Genomic DNA, 18,406 nt, shown 5'->3' on the forward strand with positions numbered 1-18,406 from the left:
ACCAAAAAAAAGAAAAAGATTTGGAGGAAAAAAATTCCAAAAAAAGGAACAAAAGACATTTTGAAAATGTAAAATTAGATAAACAGATTAAACTAATAAAGCAGTGAGATTTAAGACTGAAAACTATTTGATATATTGATTGTAAAGAGAAAAAGAATTTATCAAACTCAAAATTATCAAAATGAAAAGTAGCAGTATGCACCAAGAGAAGTAATTTTCAAAAAAAAAAAAATCTTATATGAAATGGATGAGTATCTACAAAATCATGGCAATGATTTGGTAGTAAGCCAATTAGTGAACTCTCATAGGCCTCCAAACTCCAGATCCTCATTTGCAAATACTTCTGGCAAACATTTAGTTTAGTTTTGTTTTTTTAATAATAGTTTATTTTCCTCCTTTTTGCATGTTAAAACAATGTTTTTAACATTTGAGGGGTTTATTAAGTTTTGAGTTATTAATTCTGTTCTTCCTTTCTTCCTTCCCTTCTCTTCTCCCTGAGAAGGTAAGAATCCAATATAGGTTATACATGTGCAGTCATGTAAAATATTTTCATATTAGTCATTTTGTACAAAAAGACTTAACAAAAACAAAAAAAGAAAGATTGCATGCTTTAATCTGTATTCAGATGATACAGTTCTTTCTCTGGAATCAGACAGCAGGCTCACCTTTAGTTCTTTAGAATTGTCTTATATCGTATTGCCAAAAGCAGCTAAGTCTGTCATATTTGATTATTACACAGTATTGTTGTTGCTATGCACAATGTTCTCCCGGTTCTGTTCACTTTATTTTGCATCAGTCAATTCATGTAAATCTTTCCAGATTTTTCTGAAGTCATCCTGCTTGTCATGCACAAGAACATTCTACAACAATCATATACCAGAGCTTGATCAGATGTTCCCCAAAATTAATGGTATCTTCTTGATTTCCATATCTTACTGGCAAACATCTAAAAAAGACAAATAGTCTTTCTGTATAATTTTTTCCCCCCAAGGCACAATTGGGGTTAAGCTACTTGCCCAGAGTTACACAGCTAGGAAGTATTAAGTGTCTGAGGCCAGATTTGAACTCAGGTCCTCCTGACTTCAGAGCAGATGCTCTATATTCACTGTGCCACCTAGCTGCCCCTATAATTTATTTTTGAATATGGACAAAGAAGGCACTCTGAGACTCATCTTTGTATGGTCCTCATTCCCAAATCTGGGAAGAATAAAGCAGAGAGAGAACTATAGAGTAGTAGTTAACTCTAGTGAATGGGGTGGGGGTGGCTATACTTAAATTACATTTTAAGAATTAATACAATACAAAAATGATTAAAAATTAGGAAAACAATTAGCATAAAATAATATTAATAACAATTTTAACAGTAGATTAAATTAGTCAGCTAGCATTTGTTAAACACCTGTTATGAGCCAGGCATTGTGCTAAGTGCCAGCAAAAGCAAATCCAGTCAGTCTCTGCTATCAAGGAACTCTCGGTCTAATAGAGGAAATGATGGACAAAGAGCTTCATGCAAAAAAGATAAAATGGGGAGGAAGGAGGAGATGTGGAGTTAGTCTCAGAGGGAAGGCAGTGATATTAAGTAGGGAAAAGATGTTTATAGAACATTTCAACTAAAATGTAAAGGAATACAGGCAAGTCAGGCAGCGGAGATAAGGAAGGGAAACTGTCCAGGTGTTAAAGACAGCCAGTGAAAACCCTTGGAGTTGGGAGATGGAGTCTTTGCATAAGGAGTGGAACAAGGAGGCTGGCACCTCAAAGAATGAGGACAGGAAGAGAGGGGAAATAAGGCGTGAAACTGGAAAAGTAGGAAAGTGCCAGGCAGCATAGAATTTGCAAAGCTAATAAATGACTTTATAATTTGAACCTGGACAAAATAGGGAGCCACTGAAGTTGACTGAATAAGAGAAGAATATGGTCAGGACTTTGGAACGATTAATTTGACAGCTGAGTGGAGGATGGCCTGGAGTGAGAAAAGGTCTGATACATAGAGATGGAGCATATATTAGAGATGCTACAAAGGTAGAAACAACAAGGCTATAATGGATATGACAAATAAGAGTGAGGAATCAAGGATGACACCTAACTTTCAAGCTAGTTCTGTGATTGTGGGTGAGTCACTAACCTCTCTCAGCCTCAGTTGCTTCATTTATGAAATGGAGATTCTACTACCATCTGCCTTACAACCTTATAAGGCTTAAATGAGATTAAAATCTTAAAATCCTTTATGAATGTTAGCAATTATTATCTTATACTGTTCATCTCAGTAAATCTATATGGATAAATTAACAGAAAATTAAAAGAGAATGGAAGGTTATTTTACCTCCCACAACTGTGTAGATGAGAGGACAGTATTATAAAAGATGAAATGACTGGTTTTATTTTATTTTTTACTTTTTTGAGGCCTGGGGTTAAGTGACTTGCCCAGGGTCACACAGCTAGGAAGTGATAAGTGTCTGAGACCAGATTTGAACTTGGGTCCTCCTGAATTCAGGGCTGGTGCTCTATCCACTGTGCCACCTAGCTGCCCCCTGATTTTATTTTTTATAAAAAAAACTTTTGTTCAAATAAAAATAATGGCAGATAGAATAAATTTGATAAGTGTCTGATAACCAAAATCTACAGAAATTTAACAGCAATCTCTTAAGATTAGAACCATGTTCCAATAAACAAATGGTCAGAGGTAAAAATGAAATGCAAAACATCAACAGTCATTTACAGCAGTGTTTAATATCACTAACTATCATACAAATGCAAATCACCTGGAACCCACTGGCTACTATGATACTTTTAAGTTCACTATTGGAAGTGATGAAAGAAAACAGGCACAATAATTCATTGTTGATGGTGGTTTGCTTTAACTAGTTGGAAAGCATTTAGTCAGTGTTTATTTGAGATATTGTGCTAAGCTTTGGGTTTAAAAAAAGAAGCAAGAACAGCCCCTGCTCTCTAGGAGCTCTTAACTATCTTGGAATACAATTTTAAAATTGTAAATAAAAGAATGAATAAGTGAGCATTTATTAGTTACTTGATATGTGCTTGGAACTGTGGTTAAGTGCTAGTAGTAGAAATGTAGAAAAGAGACAATATTAGCCCTCAAGGTATTTGAATTCTAATCAAGCAAGATTACACCTTGTGGAGAGGTTATCTGAGAAGGAAAGCTTTTGCTTGTTGTTTTTTCTTATGGAAGTGTTGGCAGGATCCCCTATAATAGCAAACAGCTGGTGAAATAAACTGCAATTGCTGATAACCTTTGAACTAGTAGTGACACTATTAGGTTCATACCCCTAGGAGATTATTGATAAGAAAAGTCCTATTAAGAGAAAAATATGCAGAGTAGTACTATTTGTAAAAGCAAAACATGGAAATAAATCATGCTTGCAAATTGAGGAATATCTGAACAAATTATGGTATATGACTACTTTGGAATGTTGTATGATCTTAGATATTCATCTTTTAACAACCAGAACTATTTAAAGTTGCATATACTATCATTTTCAACTTTTTTGTGTTATTTAATTGTTTAAGGGTAAAATTCATTGGGAATCAACTGAAGATTGTATGATATCTTGAAACAAATTTTAATAATTGTAAAAGAGCATTAGTAATATTAAAAAAAATTTTACTGAATTGTTGAACCAGACCAGTGAAACAGAAATTATTTCCATCCCTTTGTCTTAAAGAGCATATTAATTAAAAATACTTTATTTTTGTTCTTTAGGTAGAATCTCCAGTAATCTGTAAAATTTTGGATACAGCTGATGAAAATGGACTCCTTTCTATCCCCAGTTAAAAGATCTGTGAAGCCAAAAGAATGAAGAGCACTAACGCCCACCTGTATTTCTACTTTCCATGGCCAATGACCTCATTAGAGTTCTCAGCCAATGGAGCTTGACAGAAGGACTGTTTGGGGACTCTTTAAACCACTTTGTGAATATATATGTGTATATAAGAGGTTATTGATAAACTTTTAAAGCAGACAGTTTTGTCTTACTCATTTCATTTGTGTGTGAATTAGAAATTTTGTAATATAAGTGTTTTTTTCCCTCTCTGAGGTAATAGGTTTCGAAAATAAATCTTACCCAGGAAAGTTAACCAAGTGTCATAACCTTTGCTCCAAGCAAGTTTTTAAACTGCTTAATCAAGGTGATTTTATTGATGCCTGCTCTGGTTACATAAGTGAACACGGTGACTAAAGATATCTTTACCTCCTTTGATCATCTTCAAGAAATATTGATTTGCAAAATTTGGTCATTGCCTTCTATGACCAATTATTGCTTATTTTTAAGGTGTGTATTAGTGTGATTGGTTCTCCCCTTCAAAGTACATGTTCTAATATAAATCATACACTTTCAAGGATTCTGTTGTATTTCCTATTGTTTTAATCTAAATGTACTTTATTCTGACTTTCTTGTACTCGATGATTAAAACCTGTATATTATCTGGTCGAGGGACCATAAATGTAACACCAGAAGGGATTTCAGACACCTAGTCCAAGCCCGTTGTTTTAGACTTAAGACTTAAGGTCTAAGGAGGTGGAGTAATTTGTGGAAGGCCACAAAAGTAGGACATAACACAGGCAAGATTTGAACCTAGTCCTTCTCCAGGGCCACTGCACTTTTATTTCTAAATAAAATGTTTGCAATCAGCAAAAATCATGTAGTTAGTGCTAAATTATTCAGAACTGAGATTCCCATTGCTTTGCTTCTGTGTTCACAAGTTTCATGTCTTAGATGTGTTACTTTTAATATCTGTGTCAGAAATAAGAGTGGGAAAAAAAAGTGATAGGAAATTCATTTATTTTCCTACTTTACTCAGTTCTTTTCAAAGGGCCATTCACAAATGTGTCTCAGTATTTTAAAATAATATTTTCCTGAAAATAATGAGGCTTACACAGTTTTAGTAACATTTGAGTGTCTTGCTTGAAGTGAGATGATAGGATCATAGTTTTAGGGCTGATAGGAACTTCAGATTCATGGGATTACCAATCTCCTCATTTAAACAGTTAACCAGTAGAGCCAGAATTTTAATTTGGACACTGACTCAATCCAGCTCTGAGCTGATGGGAACCATTCTAATGGGCTAGATTAGTAACAGTAGTATCTAGTTTTTTATAGCGTTAATTATGCAATATTAGGTATTTATTTTTTAGCCACTATATAATTGAAATCACAGCATTTCTTGATTGTTTATTTTAGCTTTTCTAGGATCTGTTAGATTCATATTCCCAAAACTGACCCTTGCTGTTAAAATGAAACCATTTAAGGAACTTTTTTGAAGTAGGTATGTGGTGAGAAAAGAGAGGCCAGAATGATAAGGAATTGGAGAAATAAATGATTGGCAAAATTAAAGGAATTAAAGTATAACCTGAAAAAGAGAAAGCTAATGGAAATAGCAACTTAGAATTCTGACTCAGACTAGTTTTCTTGTGATGAATAAACATGGACTTCTATAAGGAATCATGTAGAGATAATCAAAACTTTGAAACTAGGAGGGATCTTCAACTCATAAGCAGCAGTGTGGCATGGGAAAAAGATCACAGATCTGAAGGTAACTTGTGTGTTCAAACTTTGGTTGTACAACTTAAGTCAGCAAGGTGATGCAGTGGCTAAAGTTCTAAATGTATAAGTCAAGAAGGCCTGGGTTCAAATCCAGCCTCACTTACTAGCCATGTGAACCTCAGCAAGTCACTTAACCTCTGTTTCATTTATCTCATTTGTAAAATGGGGACAATAATAGTACCTACCTTCCAGATTTATTGTAAGGTTAATATGACGTAGTACTTGAATATTCAAATGCTATGTCTAGGATCCTATTTTTACCACTTAGTACCTGTGTGAATATGGGTCAGCCTCAACTTTTTGAGGCTCATTTTTCTCACCTCTATAATCAGAACAATGAACTGTACAACCTCCCTCAGGGTTGTTGTGAGGTATTATCATAATTGTCATTAAAGATCAGAAGCAGATTGCAATTAGGCTACCAAAAGACTGGTTTTAAAATAGAGATAAATATCTTTCTCAGCTGTTTGGCTCTTATCCTGACAGAAAATAGGAAAAGATCTTGAGTTCCCTTCTAGCTCTATGATTTTATTAAATTAGGGATTTCCAACCAGTAACTTTTAAAAGCTTAATTGGTAACATCCCTAGCAACACATACATATACACAGGTTATCTAAAGGCTTGGAGGAAAAGAAATTAACTCCTTTCCTCATAAAAGGTTGGAAACCCCAATATTAGCAGGGAAAATGTTTTAGCTTTTCAAGAAGCCACTTTGATCATTTATTAGAAGATATCTGGCAATAGTTATAAAGAGGTTTTTGTTGCTGTGCTTGTTATTGGTGATTACTGCCTCCAAGAGGTCTCTACTTCCTTGGGAACCTATCAGTTACAACCATGGTTAGCAGTTGCTCTATATTGTGTCAACCTTTAAAGTATCCCACACTAATTCTCTCAAAACCATTGAGAGTAACAAAATCTAGCCCAGAAGAGCTTAGAATTGAACAGAGAAAAATACATGTGAATTAAGTTCTATTTCATAAACATTATGTGCCAGGCACTATGCTAAGTGCCAGGAATACAAAAAGAGACAAAAGATTGTACCTGTAACAAATACAAAGCAAGCCATGTATGGGCTAAGTAGGAAATAACAGGAAAGGCACTGGAATTAGGAGGGGTTGGCGAAGGCTTCCCATAGGAGATGGGATTTTGATTGAGACAAATGGAAGCCAAGGCAGTCAGTAGTCATAGAAGAAAAGAAAGTGTTCTAGGCAGGGGAGCAATGCTGGAACCATCTTGTTCATAGACTAGCAAGGAACCCAGTGCCAAGGATCAAGGGAGTGTATGTTGGAAAGTAAGGTTCAGGAAAACTGAGAAGGAGGAGGCACCGAGACATGAAGACTGTTGGACGTCCGGCAGAGGACTCTGTATTTGTCCTGAAGTTGGCGAGGAGGCCACTGGAGTTTATGGAAAACGGATGGGAGTGGGGAGACTTGAGGCTGGTAACCCCTCCATGGGTCGACTGGCAATAATCAGGGCGAGGAGGCTGCGTACGAGCCATATAGGAAGAGAAGGGCTAGGTTCAGGAGATGTTGCAAATTATAGATGTTTGGATGTGGACAAGTGTTTGGAAATGGGTGGGTTTTAACAACTTAGATCTGAGTGACTATTGTTGCCCTCAAAAATAGAAAAGGTAAAATTGATGGTAAGGGAGGATTTAGGAGGAAAGACAATGAGATCTGTTTTGGACATGAGTTTAAAATGTTTACTACTCATCCAGTTTGAGGAAAGTATCCAAAAGGGAGTTAGAAATGAAAGATTGGAAGTCAGCAGAGAGATTTGGGCCAGAAAGATGAATTTGAAAACATAGAAATGGTCATTAAATCCATGAAAGCTGATGACATCATCCATGAAATAGTATAGAGGGAGAAGAAAAGAGACCCAGGACAGACCTCTGAAAGACACCTACAATTAGATAGTGATCTGGAGAAGGATCCAGGAATGGAGACAGAAGAGCTGTTTCATAGGTAGGAGGAAAATTAGGAAGAAGTGTTTTCTTGAAAACCCAAGAGAATGTCAAGAAAGAGAGTGATCAACACTATCAAAGCTATAACAAAGAGGTCAAGGAGAGTGAGAATTGAGGAAAGGGCACTGGATTCAGCAGAGATCATTAGTCATTTTAGAGAGTTTCAGTAGGATAAGGTCAGAAACGATGTTGTAAGGGGTTAAGAGAATGAGAGGAGAGAAATGGAATACATATTGTAGAGCTTTAATTACAAATGACAGAAGAGAAATAAGATGATAGCAGGGATAAAAGGATCAAGGATGGGTTTTTTCCAAGACATGAGAATGTAGGCACTAGGAAATGAGTCAATAGGGAAAGATCAAAAATAAGTGAAAGAATGGGAATGACAGATGTGGCAATATGTTGGAGAAGACAAGATGGAATGAGATTATTTGAGGGGCTAGCCTTGGTAAAGACCACAAGGGAGAAGGAGAAAGTAATAATACAAGGCACCTGTGAGTGATAGAAAATCAGAAAGAGGAGATAAAAGGGAGTTCAAAGTCAATAACCTCATTTTTCCCCCTATAAAAATGAGGCAAGATTCTGAGCTTTCTGAAAGACTGTGAGGAGACCGTTGACAGCTGCTATGGAGCATGGTTAACAAGAGTTAGTTGGTAAAGTCTGTGAAGTAGGATTGCCTAGTAGGGCCCAGTTGAGTTAATACGTTTGTAATAGACCCAGTCACAACAGTTGTAGGTTTTTCTCTGCCTTTGTTCAGCAGTATGTGTGTACAGGCAAAAGCTGACAAACGGTGGTAGTGATCCAAGGCTAGGCTGGACACATAAAGAGGGAGGAATTCAAGAGAGGACAGGGTAAAGTTGAAACGGTTCATCAAGCAGTCAAGATGGAGAGAAAAGGAGAGAGGGGCTAGTACTGAGATGACCCAGACAGAAGTGAGGGATCAAGGTCATAGTGAGGATGAAGTGTTATAACAACTTGACCAACAGCCAAGAATTGGTGTTCCAAATTCTGATTTCACTTCTCTACATTTCAGTTACATATGGAAATCAGAGATAATAACTGGTCTCTACTGTGGAGAGAAGATAGGAGCACCATTAAACTTTTTTAAGATGTAAGTTTTCAGATTCAGTTTTGTAACACTGACGTAATTTAAAGTAGAAAGAATATTTATCTTCTATTTATTTAAAAAAAAAAAATACTTCTGAAGAACCAGGAAGTAGTTTATCAAGATGTCAGCCTCTTTAATCCAGTCTAAGTACTAGGCTGCCTTAGTTTCCCTTTCACCAAACCAGAAATTTAACCAGGAAGCCTTCCCTATCCACGTTTAATTCCAGTATTTTCCCTCTTTTAATTATTTCTATTTATCTTGTATATAATTTGTTTATATTGCACATATATGTTTATATATTATCTCCCCCATTAGGGGACACTCCTTGAGGGTGGAGACTCTTTTTAATTCATTATCTGACATATAGTAGACAAAAAATGTTCATTGAATTGAATTGAGAAGTCAGGACCAAACCATTACATGCACATAATCTGAAAACTAGGACTATTCGAGCTTTCCAATTATTAACTGTGTCACATTTAATCAATTTAATTTAAAGTCACTTTCAAATGATCAGCGTCATTTTAAAAATTAAATTAAAAGGCTATTTTAATTGAGTTGACAAGCAGCTTCTGTCAGAGGTTTGAACTTTGGAATTTTTCTAATTATGACAGTGATTAAGGCAGAATTCTTTCTAAAGGATTGTCACCAAAAAAAAAAAAAAAGTTCCAAGAAGGTATCTCATAATCTGAATTGAAAAGGACATCTACTTTGTCCCATTCTTTGATAAGAATTTTTTCCTTATATTGGACAGAAATCTGCAGCTTTGCTATTTATTAATCCCAAAAGGGTCACAAATGATAGAACAATAAAAAGAGCAATGGTTTTGAGCAGTTGCAATATCTCCAGAAGTCACCAGGTGGCACTCCAAGATAAAGTTGTTTAAATCCCAAACCCTTTCAGTCTCTTTCACACATATTGCAATTTGTAGATTCTGCTTCCTTTCTAAATACAATTTCATTTGTCCCTTTTGCTCTCAGACCCTTTCTGCCTTTAGGAAACAGCCCAGGTTCCTTTTTTCATTCCCTCTGAAGTTGAATATTATCATAACTTATTCCATAACTTAATCAAAATGATTCAGCCCTTTCTGAACCATGAAGTCTTATCTCCCTTCCAAAGTTACATAACCTAAACTTACATTTTAGATTATTGAATGGAATAAAAAATAAAGATACAGTGCTTAAACTCTTAGATAGCACATAATGATACTAAAATATCCATACCCTTTGACCTAAGTTCCATAATTAGGCAAATGCCCTAAGAAGATCATTAATAAGAAAAAAAGTTTTCATATACCCCAAAATTTTTATAGCAACACTTTTAAAATTGGAGACAAAATAAATGCTCATCAACTGGGGAGTCACTGAATAAACTGTGGCTTTACAGATGAATATAATGAAATATATTATGCTAGGGGCAGTTAGGTGGCCCAGTAGATAGAGCACCAGCTCTGAAGTCAGGAGGACCTGAGTTCAAATCTGACATCAGACACTTAACACTTCACACTTCCTAGCTGTGTGACCCTGGGCAAGTCACTTAGCCCCAATGGCCTCAGCAAAAAACAAAACAAAACAAAAATCTTTACTAGGTCTGTATCCCAAAGAGATTACAAAAAGGGGGATGGACCTACATATACAAAAATTGTTAGAGTTCTTTTTGTATTGACAAAAAATTGGAAGTTTAGGGAACATCCATCAATAGGGACCAGCAGAATATGAAAGTGCATTCAGAAATGATGAGCAGGATGCTTTTGAAGGAAAAAAACCTGGAAATACTTACATGTACTGGTGCTGAGTGAAATGAGCAGAACCAGGAGATCATACACAGTAACTGCAACATTGTGCAATGATCAACTACAACAGACTTAGCTTTTCTCAGAAACATAATGATCCAAGGCAATTCCAAAAGATTCATGATAGAAATGCTATCTACATCCAGAGAAAGGATTATGGAATATGAATGCAGATGGAAGCATACTATTTTCATTTCTTTTGTGTGACTTTTTCCTTTTGTTCTGTTTCTTTCACAATATGATTAATGTGAAAATGTTTTAAATTATTGCACATGTATAATCTATATCAGATTGCTTACCTTCTTGAGGGGGAAAAGGAAAGAAGGAGAAAAATGTGTGTACAAAATCTCATTTTAACAATGAATGTTGAAACTATCTTTACATGTAAGTTTTAAAAATGCTGTTTTTTAAAAAAGAAAAAAATCCTTTCAATATCATCAACAAAAAATTGAAAGATAATGCTTTCACTCCTTAGTAGATAATAATCTCCCACCCGAATTCTTCAAGATACAAAATTGGATCTTGGCCAATTGCGAGATAACATATTTAGTTTTATGGTCACTGGAAAGTCTTTTTCTCTCTAATTTCTTCAAAATAATTTTCCCCATAACTCAAGGCCTTAGAAATTCATGCTATAAATTCATTATCTGTTCTGTACCTCAGGTATGTTTCCTTTCATATCACATTTTTCCATCCCTGATATAAGAAATAAGCATGTCATCTGAATATGGGCCAAATAAACACCTATGGTGAGACATTTACCTGCACTTTCCACCTACTATATACGGTAATCACAAAGGTTAGGGTCTAGCTAAGTTAGATTCATTAGGGGGTATCTGATTTGTCTACTAGGGAGCATTCTACCTAACCTGGGTTTTTTTGTCAGGTACTGTGAGGTACTGATCTAGCAGGCTGAAAGTTTGAACATGTCTTAATGGTTTTCCCCAGTACATCTTACTGTGTGATGTTTTCCCTTGCTGACAGGTTCTAGATGAAACATAGATAAAAGTTTAAAATTTTAAAACTCCTATATTGACTTGTTATAATTGAAGTACATTTCACTCAGTTTTTTGTTTGTTTTTTGTTTTGTTTTGTTCTTGCCTTGCCTTCTATAATTTAAGATATTATATGGTGGTCATTCAAGTGGTCAGCAGTTTGATACAGTTAAGAAATAGGCTGGGAAAATGAGCAAATGAAGAATCTGATTATAAAAAATGATGAAATGATGGTATGAGGAAGATGGAAATCAAATAGACAACAAAGTCAAAATAGTTATAGCTAAAGCCTCAAAGGAAAATGTAAATTGCTCTCAGGCCCAAAAAGAATTCCTGGAAGAGATTTTTTTTTTTTTAAAGAGATTAAATTCATAGAAGAGAATTTAAGATTTAAATAAGAGAGGTAGAGAAAATTTGGGAAAAGAAATGAGAGTAATGAAAGAGAATCATGAAAAAAAATCAATTGTTTGATAAAAGCACACACCAAAAAATACTGAAGACATTTCAAAAAAGAGAATAGACCAAGTGGTAAAAGAAGCACAAAAAAACCATTGAAGAATAAAACTCCTTGAAAAGCAGAATTGATGAAATGGGAAAAAAAAAAAGAAGTATAAAAATTCACTGAAGAGCTCCTTAAAGAATAGAATTTGTCAAATAGAAAAGGAAGTTTAAAACCACACTGAAAGAAAATGAATTCTGAAGAAAATAATCCCTTGAAACATAGATTTGGGCAAGAGGAAGCTAATGATTCCAAAATTAAAAGAATGAAAATAGAAGAAAATGTGAATTTTTTTATTTAAAAAACAACTGACCTGAAAAAATAGGTCCAGGAGAGATCATTTAAGAATTATTGAAACCTGAAAGCCATGGTAAAAAAAAAAAAAAATTAAATAAGATTTTTAAATCAGCTTAGATATCATATTTTAATTTTAAAAGTCCAATAAAACTGCTCTAATATTCTAGAATAAGAAGGTAAAATAGAAACAGAAAGAATCCAACATCATTCACTGAAAACAATCCCAAAATGAAAATTCACAGGAATATTATAACCTAATTACAGACCTCCCACGTCAAAGAGAAAATATTGCCAATTAAAATTCTGTGATTCTCATGACATAATATTGCAGGATGTAAAAACAATGATCTCCCACTTGCTATTTCTTTGGAGTACATAAAACAAGTATTCACAATTGCCTTGACATATTCTACTAATGCTAACCTCATTTCTGTAAAACTTTGATAATATAAAATATATTTAAAAGTGTAGATATGTTAGAACTGAAGAACTTAAGCGGATTCCAAGTGAAGCCATTTGCTGTTCAAAGAGCTTTTTTAAATTTTTAAATTTTATTATTTATCTGGAAGACAGCCAGTAAGTCTTTTCTTTTTCTAGCCCAGTTTGGTAAAGTACTATTGGCATCAGAATGAGTTGTATTTTGCTGAACATAAGGACTTGAATGAAAATAAAGACTCTTTCATGAGGGGGTCACTTGGAAGATTTCCCTACTCATTAACATGCTACAGAAAGCTGAAAGTTCAGGCAAGGTTTGAAGAAGGAAACTTACTTAAAATGGAACTCAGAGAAACACAGAATCTATTCTTGAACCTTCTGAGAGTTTGTCCTAAAAGATATCATTGATCCATTTGTTAGGAAAGGAAGAAAATGAACCAAATTCATTTACATATGTGACAAGAATGAATGACAAGAATTATAGCTGTGTGTATATGTTTTAGGCACTGTACTTTTGAGCCTAAAAACAAACATAGATGCAATTATCTCTTTTTAAGAGAGCAAAATTTATACAGGAATTTTTTGCCTCTTGAATACAAGCAAAAAATTTCTAAGTTGATAAATTAAATAAAAGATCATGTACCAACTAGTTCTTGATTTTCTACATAGAAATATATCACCAGATCTGTCTATTTAAAATGTTTATTTAAGCAATTGTCATGACTTATCCTCAAGTACTAGATTCTCTGTACTTGACTAGTAAAGACTAGTAACAAACCATGTCTCCCATATGTTGACAGAAAGGTGATAGACTACCAGGAATCAGACACACATTCTCAGTCATGGCCAATAGGTTGATTTGTTTTGCTCAGTTATACAAATTTACTAAAAGGAAAGGCTTCTACTTAGTGTGTGGAGAAGGTAGGCTAGTGTGTAGTAGTAAATACATGGAAAAGAGCAAAAGAACAATATCCATCAGCCTCAAGCTAGGTCTTCCTGATAATAAAAATTATAGATGTCCACTATCATGCCTAGTTTGAACTTCTTAACCATCTTGGGTATGGCTTTTAGAGAAGGGAGGAGGGAATTGCAGAAGTACTTGAATACAGGTATACCTCATTTCATTGTACTTTGCTTTATTGCATTTTATTTTATTTTATTTTTTTTTTAACAAATTGAAAATTAGTGTCAACCTTGTGGAACTCTACTGGCACCATTTTTCCAACAGCATGTGTTCAAATCATGTCTCTGTGTATCATTTTTGTAATTCTCACAATATTCCAAACTTTTACATTATTATTATATTTGTTAGAGTGCTCTATGATCATCAATTAAAGATTCCTATCTTTGATGTAATTTTGGCGGGTGTCATGAACCATGCCCATATAAGACAGTGGAATTACTTGATAAATGTCTGTGTGTGTTCTGATTGTTCCACTGATCAGCAGCTCTAGTCTTAGTCCCTTTCCTTGGGCCTCCTTATTCTCTGAGACACAACAATATTGAAATTAGGTGAATTAATAATCCTACAAAGGCTTTTTAAGTTTTCAAGTGAAAGGAAAAGAGTCAATTAATGGCAAACTTCATTGTTTTCTTATCTTAAGAAATTATCAGAGTTATCTCAAGCTTTTGCAACCACCACCGTAATCACTAATCACCGTAATCACTCGGCAGCCATCAACATATCAACAAGGGGGAAAGACCTACCACCACAAAAAGACTGATTGCTAAAGGCTCACATGAGGGTTACCACACACACACACACACACACACACACACACACACACACACATACTTGCAATACCACATTTCTAATTAAGTATTTTAGAGTGTTTTTTAGACATAATGCTTTTGAACACTTAGTAGACTACATTTGTAAATTGTAGACTATATAGTTTAAATGTAATTTTTATATTCATTGAGAAAAAAATTGTGTGACATGATATTGCAATGGTCTAGAACTGAACTTGCAATATTTTTTAGGAATGCTTGTATATTTTTAATTTTCTTAAATGGATGATTTGTGATCTGGGATCTAGAAAACAATGTTTTGGTCCGTGGAACCTCAGAACCTTTGCTATGTACCTACATTTTAGGATCTCTGGATTTATCATGCTAGATTAATATTGTCATTTACTATGATGTAATTTGTACTTAATCTATTCCACTGATCCATAACTCTATTTCTTAGCCAGTTCCAGGTTGTTTTGGATAATTTCCACTTTATGAAATATTATTCTATTATTATTAAGGGATCCATCATCTTCTTAGTCACCCAGGATTCCAACCAAGGTGTCATCCTTGAATCCATACTCTCATCCCTCCATATCCAATCCGTGTCAATTTTATTTTCATAACTTTCCTTCCATACTCTCCTTCCTCCCTGACACTGCTATCAAGCTAGTGAAGCTACTCATACCTCATATATATGGGAAAAACACATATTCATTTTACAGCTGACATTTATTCAGACTTTGTAGCTGCATCCTCTCAACAAGAGGAAGCTGCTTCACATGTAATAAATAACTTATTTCACTGTTATTGCCTCTATGGGTATCCCACACACCATCGATACTGATATTGGACCCTCATATACCTCAAAAATATTAAAACAGTTCTTACAGGCATTCTCCATACATCATATTTTTGAGATTTCTTACAACCCCAAAGGACAGGCCATTGTAGAAAGGACTAATAGGACCCTGAAGAGAATCATCAAAAAGCAAAAAGAGGGAGAAGGAAGTAGGGTCACTCAAAAAGCTATAGATAAAGCAGTGCACACAATAAATTACTAAAAATTTGATTCAAATGATTTAAGTCCAACTATGAAATAATCTCTGGTGAATATAGGCAGAGAGTTAATAAAAGACAACACCCCATCTTCATTAAGAAGGCCCCCTAAGAATGAGACCATGGTAATGAAAAAGGGTCCTGAAGGATGGGAGAGACCTGTAGAGTTCTAATTTGGGGGCCAGGATATGCTTGCAGCTCAGCAGTGTATTTCCACCAGACATCTCAGTTATCCATAAAGCAGAAGAGGAAAAGGAGGAAGAAGAGGGGACTGTCAAAAAGGAGGAGAAGGCGTGCCCCCAAGACCACTAGCAAGGTGCTTTCTATATATATGGGTTTGTGTTACATACAATCAGGCCTGGCAACAGAGAATAAAAGGTGGGTTATGGACCCACCATGGCCTAGGATTGTCTCAGGGGGGAATGGGGGTATCATGTGACACATGTTGGGCACACAGGGGACACCCTGTCATAGCGATACTCTTACCACACAGGAGGATTGCAGTGTCTACATAAAGGGGTCATCAGGTTGGCCCCTTATAAATCACAAGCCTCCATAGGACACATTCTTGTCACTCCAGAATTGGGTCGGCAGTTTAGCACATGGAAAAACATCTTGGGCCCTGGTTCTTGGACAAAGGGCAAGAGAATTGGTTACCAGTTCTACACTAAAGCCTGTCTGGGAAGGAAATATGTGTTCATGTGGGGAGATTATAGAGGAACTAGATGAATAATTGTGTCAGATGATAAAAGACTTAAGGGAAGTATCATTGCAAATAGGAGCAGAAGTTATTGAAACTCTAGGCTCAATTACAATGTGACTACAGATATACAAAGGTTTGTGTAACTCCTTTGTTGTATAGTCACACAAGACGTTGGGATGGTATCAAGAGCATTTGAATGGTTTATTTCTCAATAACACAATTGAAGGTGACATAGAAAGTTTATTTAAACTACCATCTGACATAGAGAAAGCTTCTCATGAAGATTTGAATCCAGACAAAACTGCTGAAAAAAATCATACATTGGTACAATACCTCTTCATGGTGGTTAAAATTAGAATCATGGATTGCCCTGAGTGTTGTTATGTCATTACTGCTTTGTTTTGGCCCTGTAATATTAGGATGCTTTTATAGATCTTTCTCCACCATCCTTTCAGAGGTTGCAGCTCAAGAAAGAACTTTTTATCTAAAAGATAAAAAGGGGGAATTGCTAGGGTATGGGACCCTGCCAAGAGGGAGTACAGAGGCTACCTTATCTTTGGTGCACAATCAGTTTTCTGCCACGTTGCAGAAATGCTCTTGTTGAGAAAGGAGTATGTGATTATGGGAACGGTTTGGTCCTATTTTCTTATTGGCTGATTTCTGTGATATGTCTAGTATATCTAAATGAGATGGTTAGTAGTTACAGACCATGTTAACCTGTATTGCTTGTTGGTGCATAATTAAGGAATTCTGTGGGGTTTGGGCTGGGGGGGAGAGGAGACAGATTTAGATTGGGGGCAACAGTCAGGCTAGTCAGAATCCCTTCAGATAGATAAGATAGAGGTGATAAGTAGGGGTGTGTGTGTGTGTGTGTGTGTGTGTGTGTGTGTGTGTGTGTGTGTGTGTGTGAGAGAGAGAGAGAGAGAGAGAGAGAGAGAGAGAGAGAGAGAGAGAGAGAGAGAGAGAGAGAGAGAGAGAGAGAGGAGAGAGAGAGAGAGAGACACACACACACACAGAGACATAGAGAGAGAGGAGAAAGAGAGACAGAGAGAGAAGAGACAGAGAGAGACAGAGAGAGAGAGAGACAGAGAGAGAGAGAGAGAGAGAGAGAGAGAGAGAGAGAGAGAGAGAGAGAGAGAGAGAGAGAGAGACAAAGAGAGAGAGAGAGACAGAGAGACAGAGAGAGAGAGAGACAGAGAGAGAGACAGAGAGAGAGAGACTTATTCATTTGTACTTGGTGCATCCTAAGGACCATTAAGTTGCATGCTTTTGAACTGGTGTTCATAGAATTCTTGTCTCAAGAAAAATGTGATAAGAAAAATATAGACATAATCCTAGGGATATTCTTCAATACTCAGCTGGCCATTTCCTAAGATTTCAGCTCCATAATTCCCCTCCTAGCTTCCTCGCCAAGGTGGAGCCGAGAACAGGAGCTAGGTTGATTTAGAAAAGAAGTTTGTGTTTATGTTAATGTGAGCTTGTGTTTTGTCTTCTGTATTTCTCTGTCAACCGAACTACAAAAGAAAAATTTGGCTTTTTGGGATTTAAAAGTGCTTGTTTTGTACATAATTGGACTTTTGCAAAAATCTTTTAGCTAGAGAAAAGAAAGACTAGTTCTGAGATGGGGAAAGTTTTTAACTGCCACACCAAAAAAATAAAAAAACAAAACAAAACAAAACAAAAAAAAAAAAAACCCTGATCTTTTTGTAGACTTAGAACTGACCAATTTGGGTCTGCAGATATAGTTAAGTTATAGAACTGCTAAAACATTTTGGCAAATTCTGGAGGTTTTGAGACTAAGTATTAAGTTGCTTGGCACTACCTTTCAGTTAGCTAAACTGAGTTAATCTATTTTATTTTTAAGTAAGCCTGATTTACATGATTTAAAGCCTTGTGAGGGCCAGAGCTTGAGGTTTACAGAAAAACTGCAGAAAGGAAAAATGGTTCTCTCTGTGATTTTCCAACCTTCTCAGGTTTGTACTATCTGGGCTAGGCTGGTGTCCCTCAATGGCTTGGATTCTTCTGGGATTTGTGTTGGTACCCCAACATCTTCAACATGCCCCCTGGCATTTGTTGTGTGGAGGTGGGCTAGTCACTGGGCCACAGACCTGCAGCCAGACAACTGGGTCCAAATTTCTCTAACCCTCTCCTCCAGGGTCTTAAAGTCCACCAATTTCTTAAAGCCTTGTAGATAAATTTGAAAGGACAGTTTTCTGCCACCTTAAATTTTGTGTATTTAAATTGGAATTCTGATTCTGAAATTATA

At 35.7% G+C, this 18,406-nt stretch overlaps 2 protein-coding genes across 3 annotated transcripts in view; one reads left to right on the forward strand and one right to left on the reverse strand.

Annotated features, from left to right (window-relative positions):
• Positions 1-4,092, forward strand: part of LOC141554701 (endoplasmic reticulum lectin 1-like) — a 38,515-nt gene extending 34,423 nt beyond the window's left edge. For both annotated transcript variants that reach the window (XM_074286913.1, XM_074286911.1), the window contains one exon: positions 3,719-4,092. In XM_074286913.1, the coding sequence (XP_074143014.1) occupies positions 3,719-3,790 (72 nt within the window). In that variant the 3' untranslated portion in view covers positions 3,791-4,092. The remainder of the gene's footprint in view (positions 1-3,718) is intronic.
• The window catches only part of LOC141554703 (ankyrin repeat and SOCS box protein 3-like), a 437,022-nt gene that overhangs the window by 139,804 nt on the left and 278,812 nt on the right, over positions 1-18,406 (reverse strand). The gene's annotated exons all lie outside the window — the stretch shown is intronic.

The sequence above is a fragment of the Sminthopsis crassicaudata genome, chromosome 2 (assembly GCF_048593235.1).
Source record: "Sminthopsis crassicaudata isolate SCR6 chromosome 2, ASM4859323v1, whole genome shotgun sequence".
Taxonomy (NCBI): Eukaryota; Metazoa; Chordata; class Mammalia; order Dasyuromorphia; family Dasyuridae; genus Sminthopsis; species Sminthopsis crassicaudata.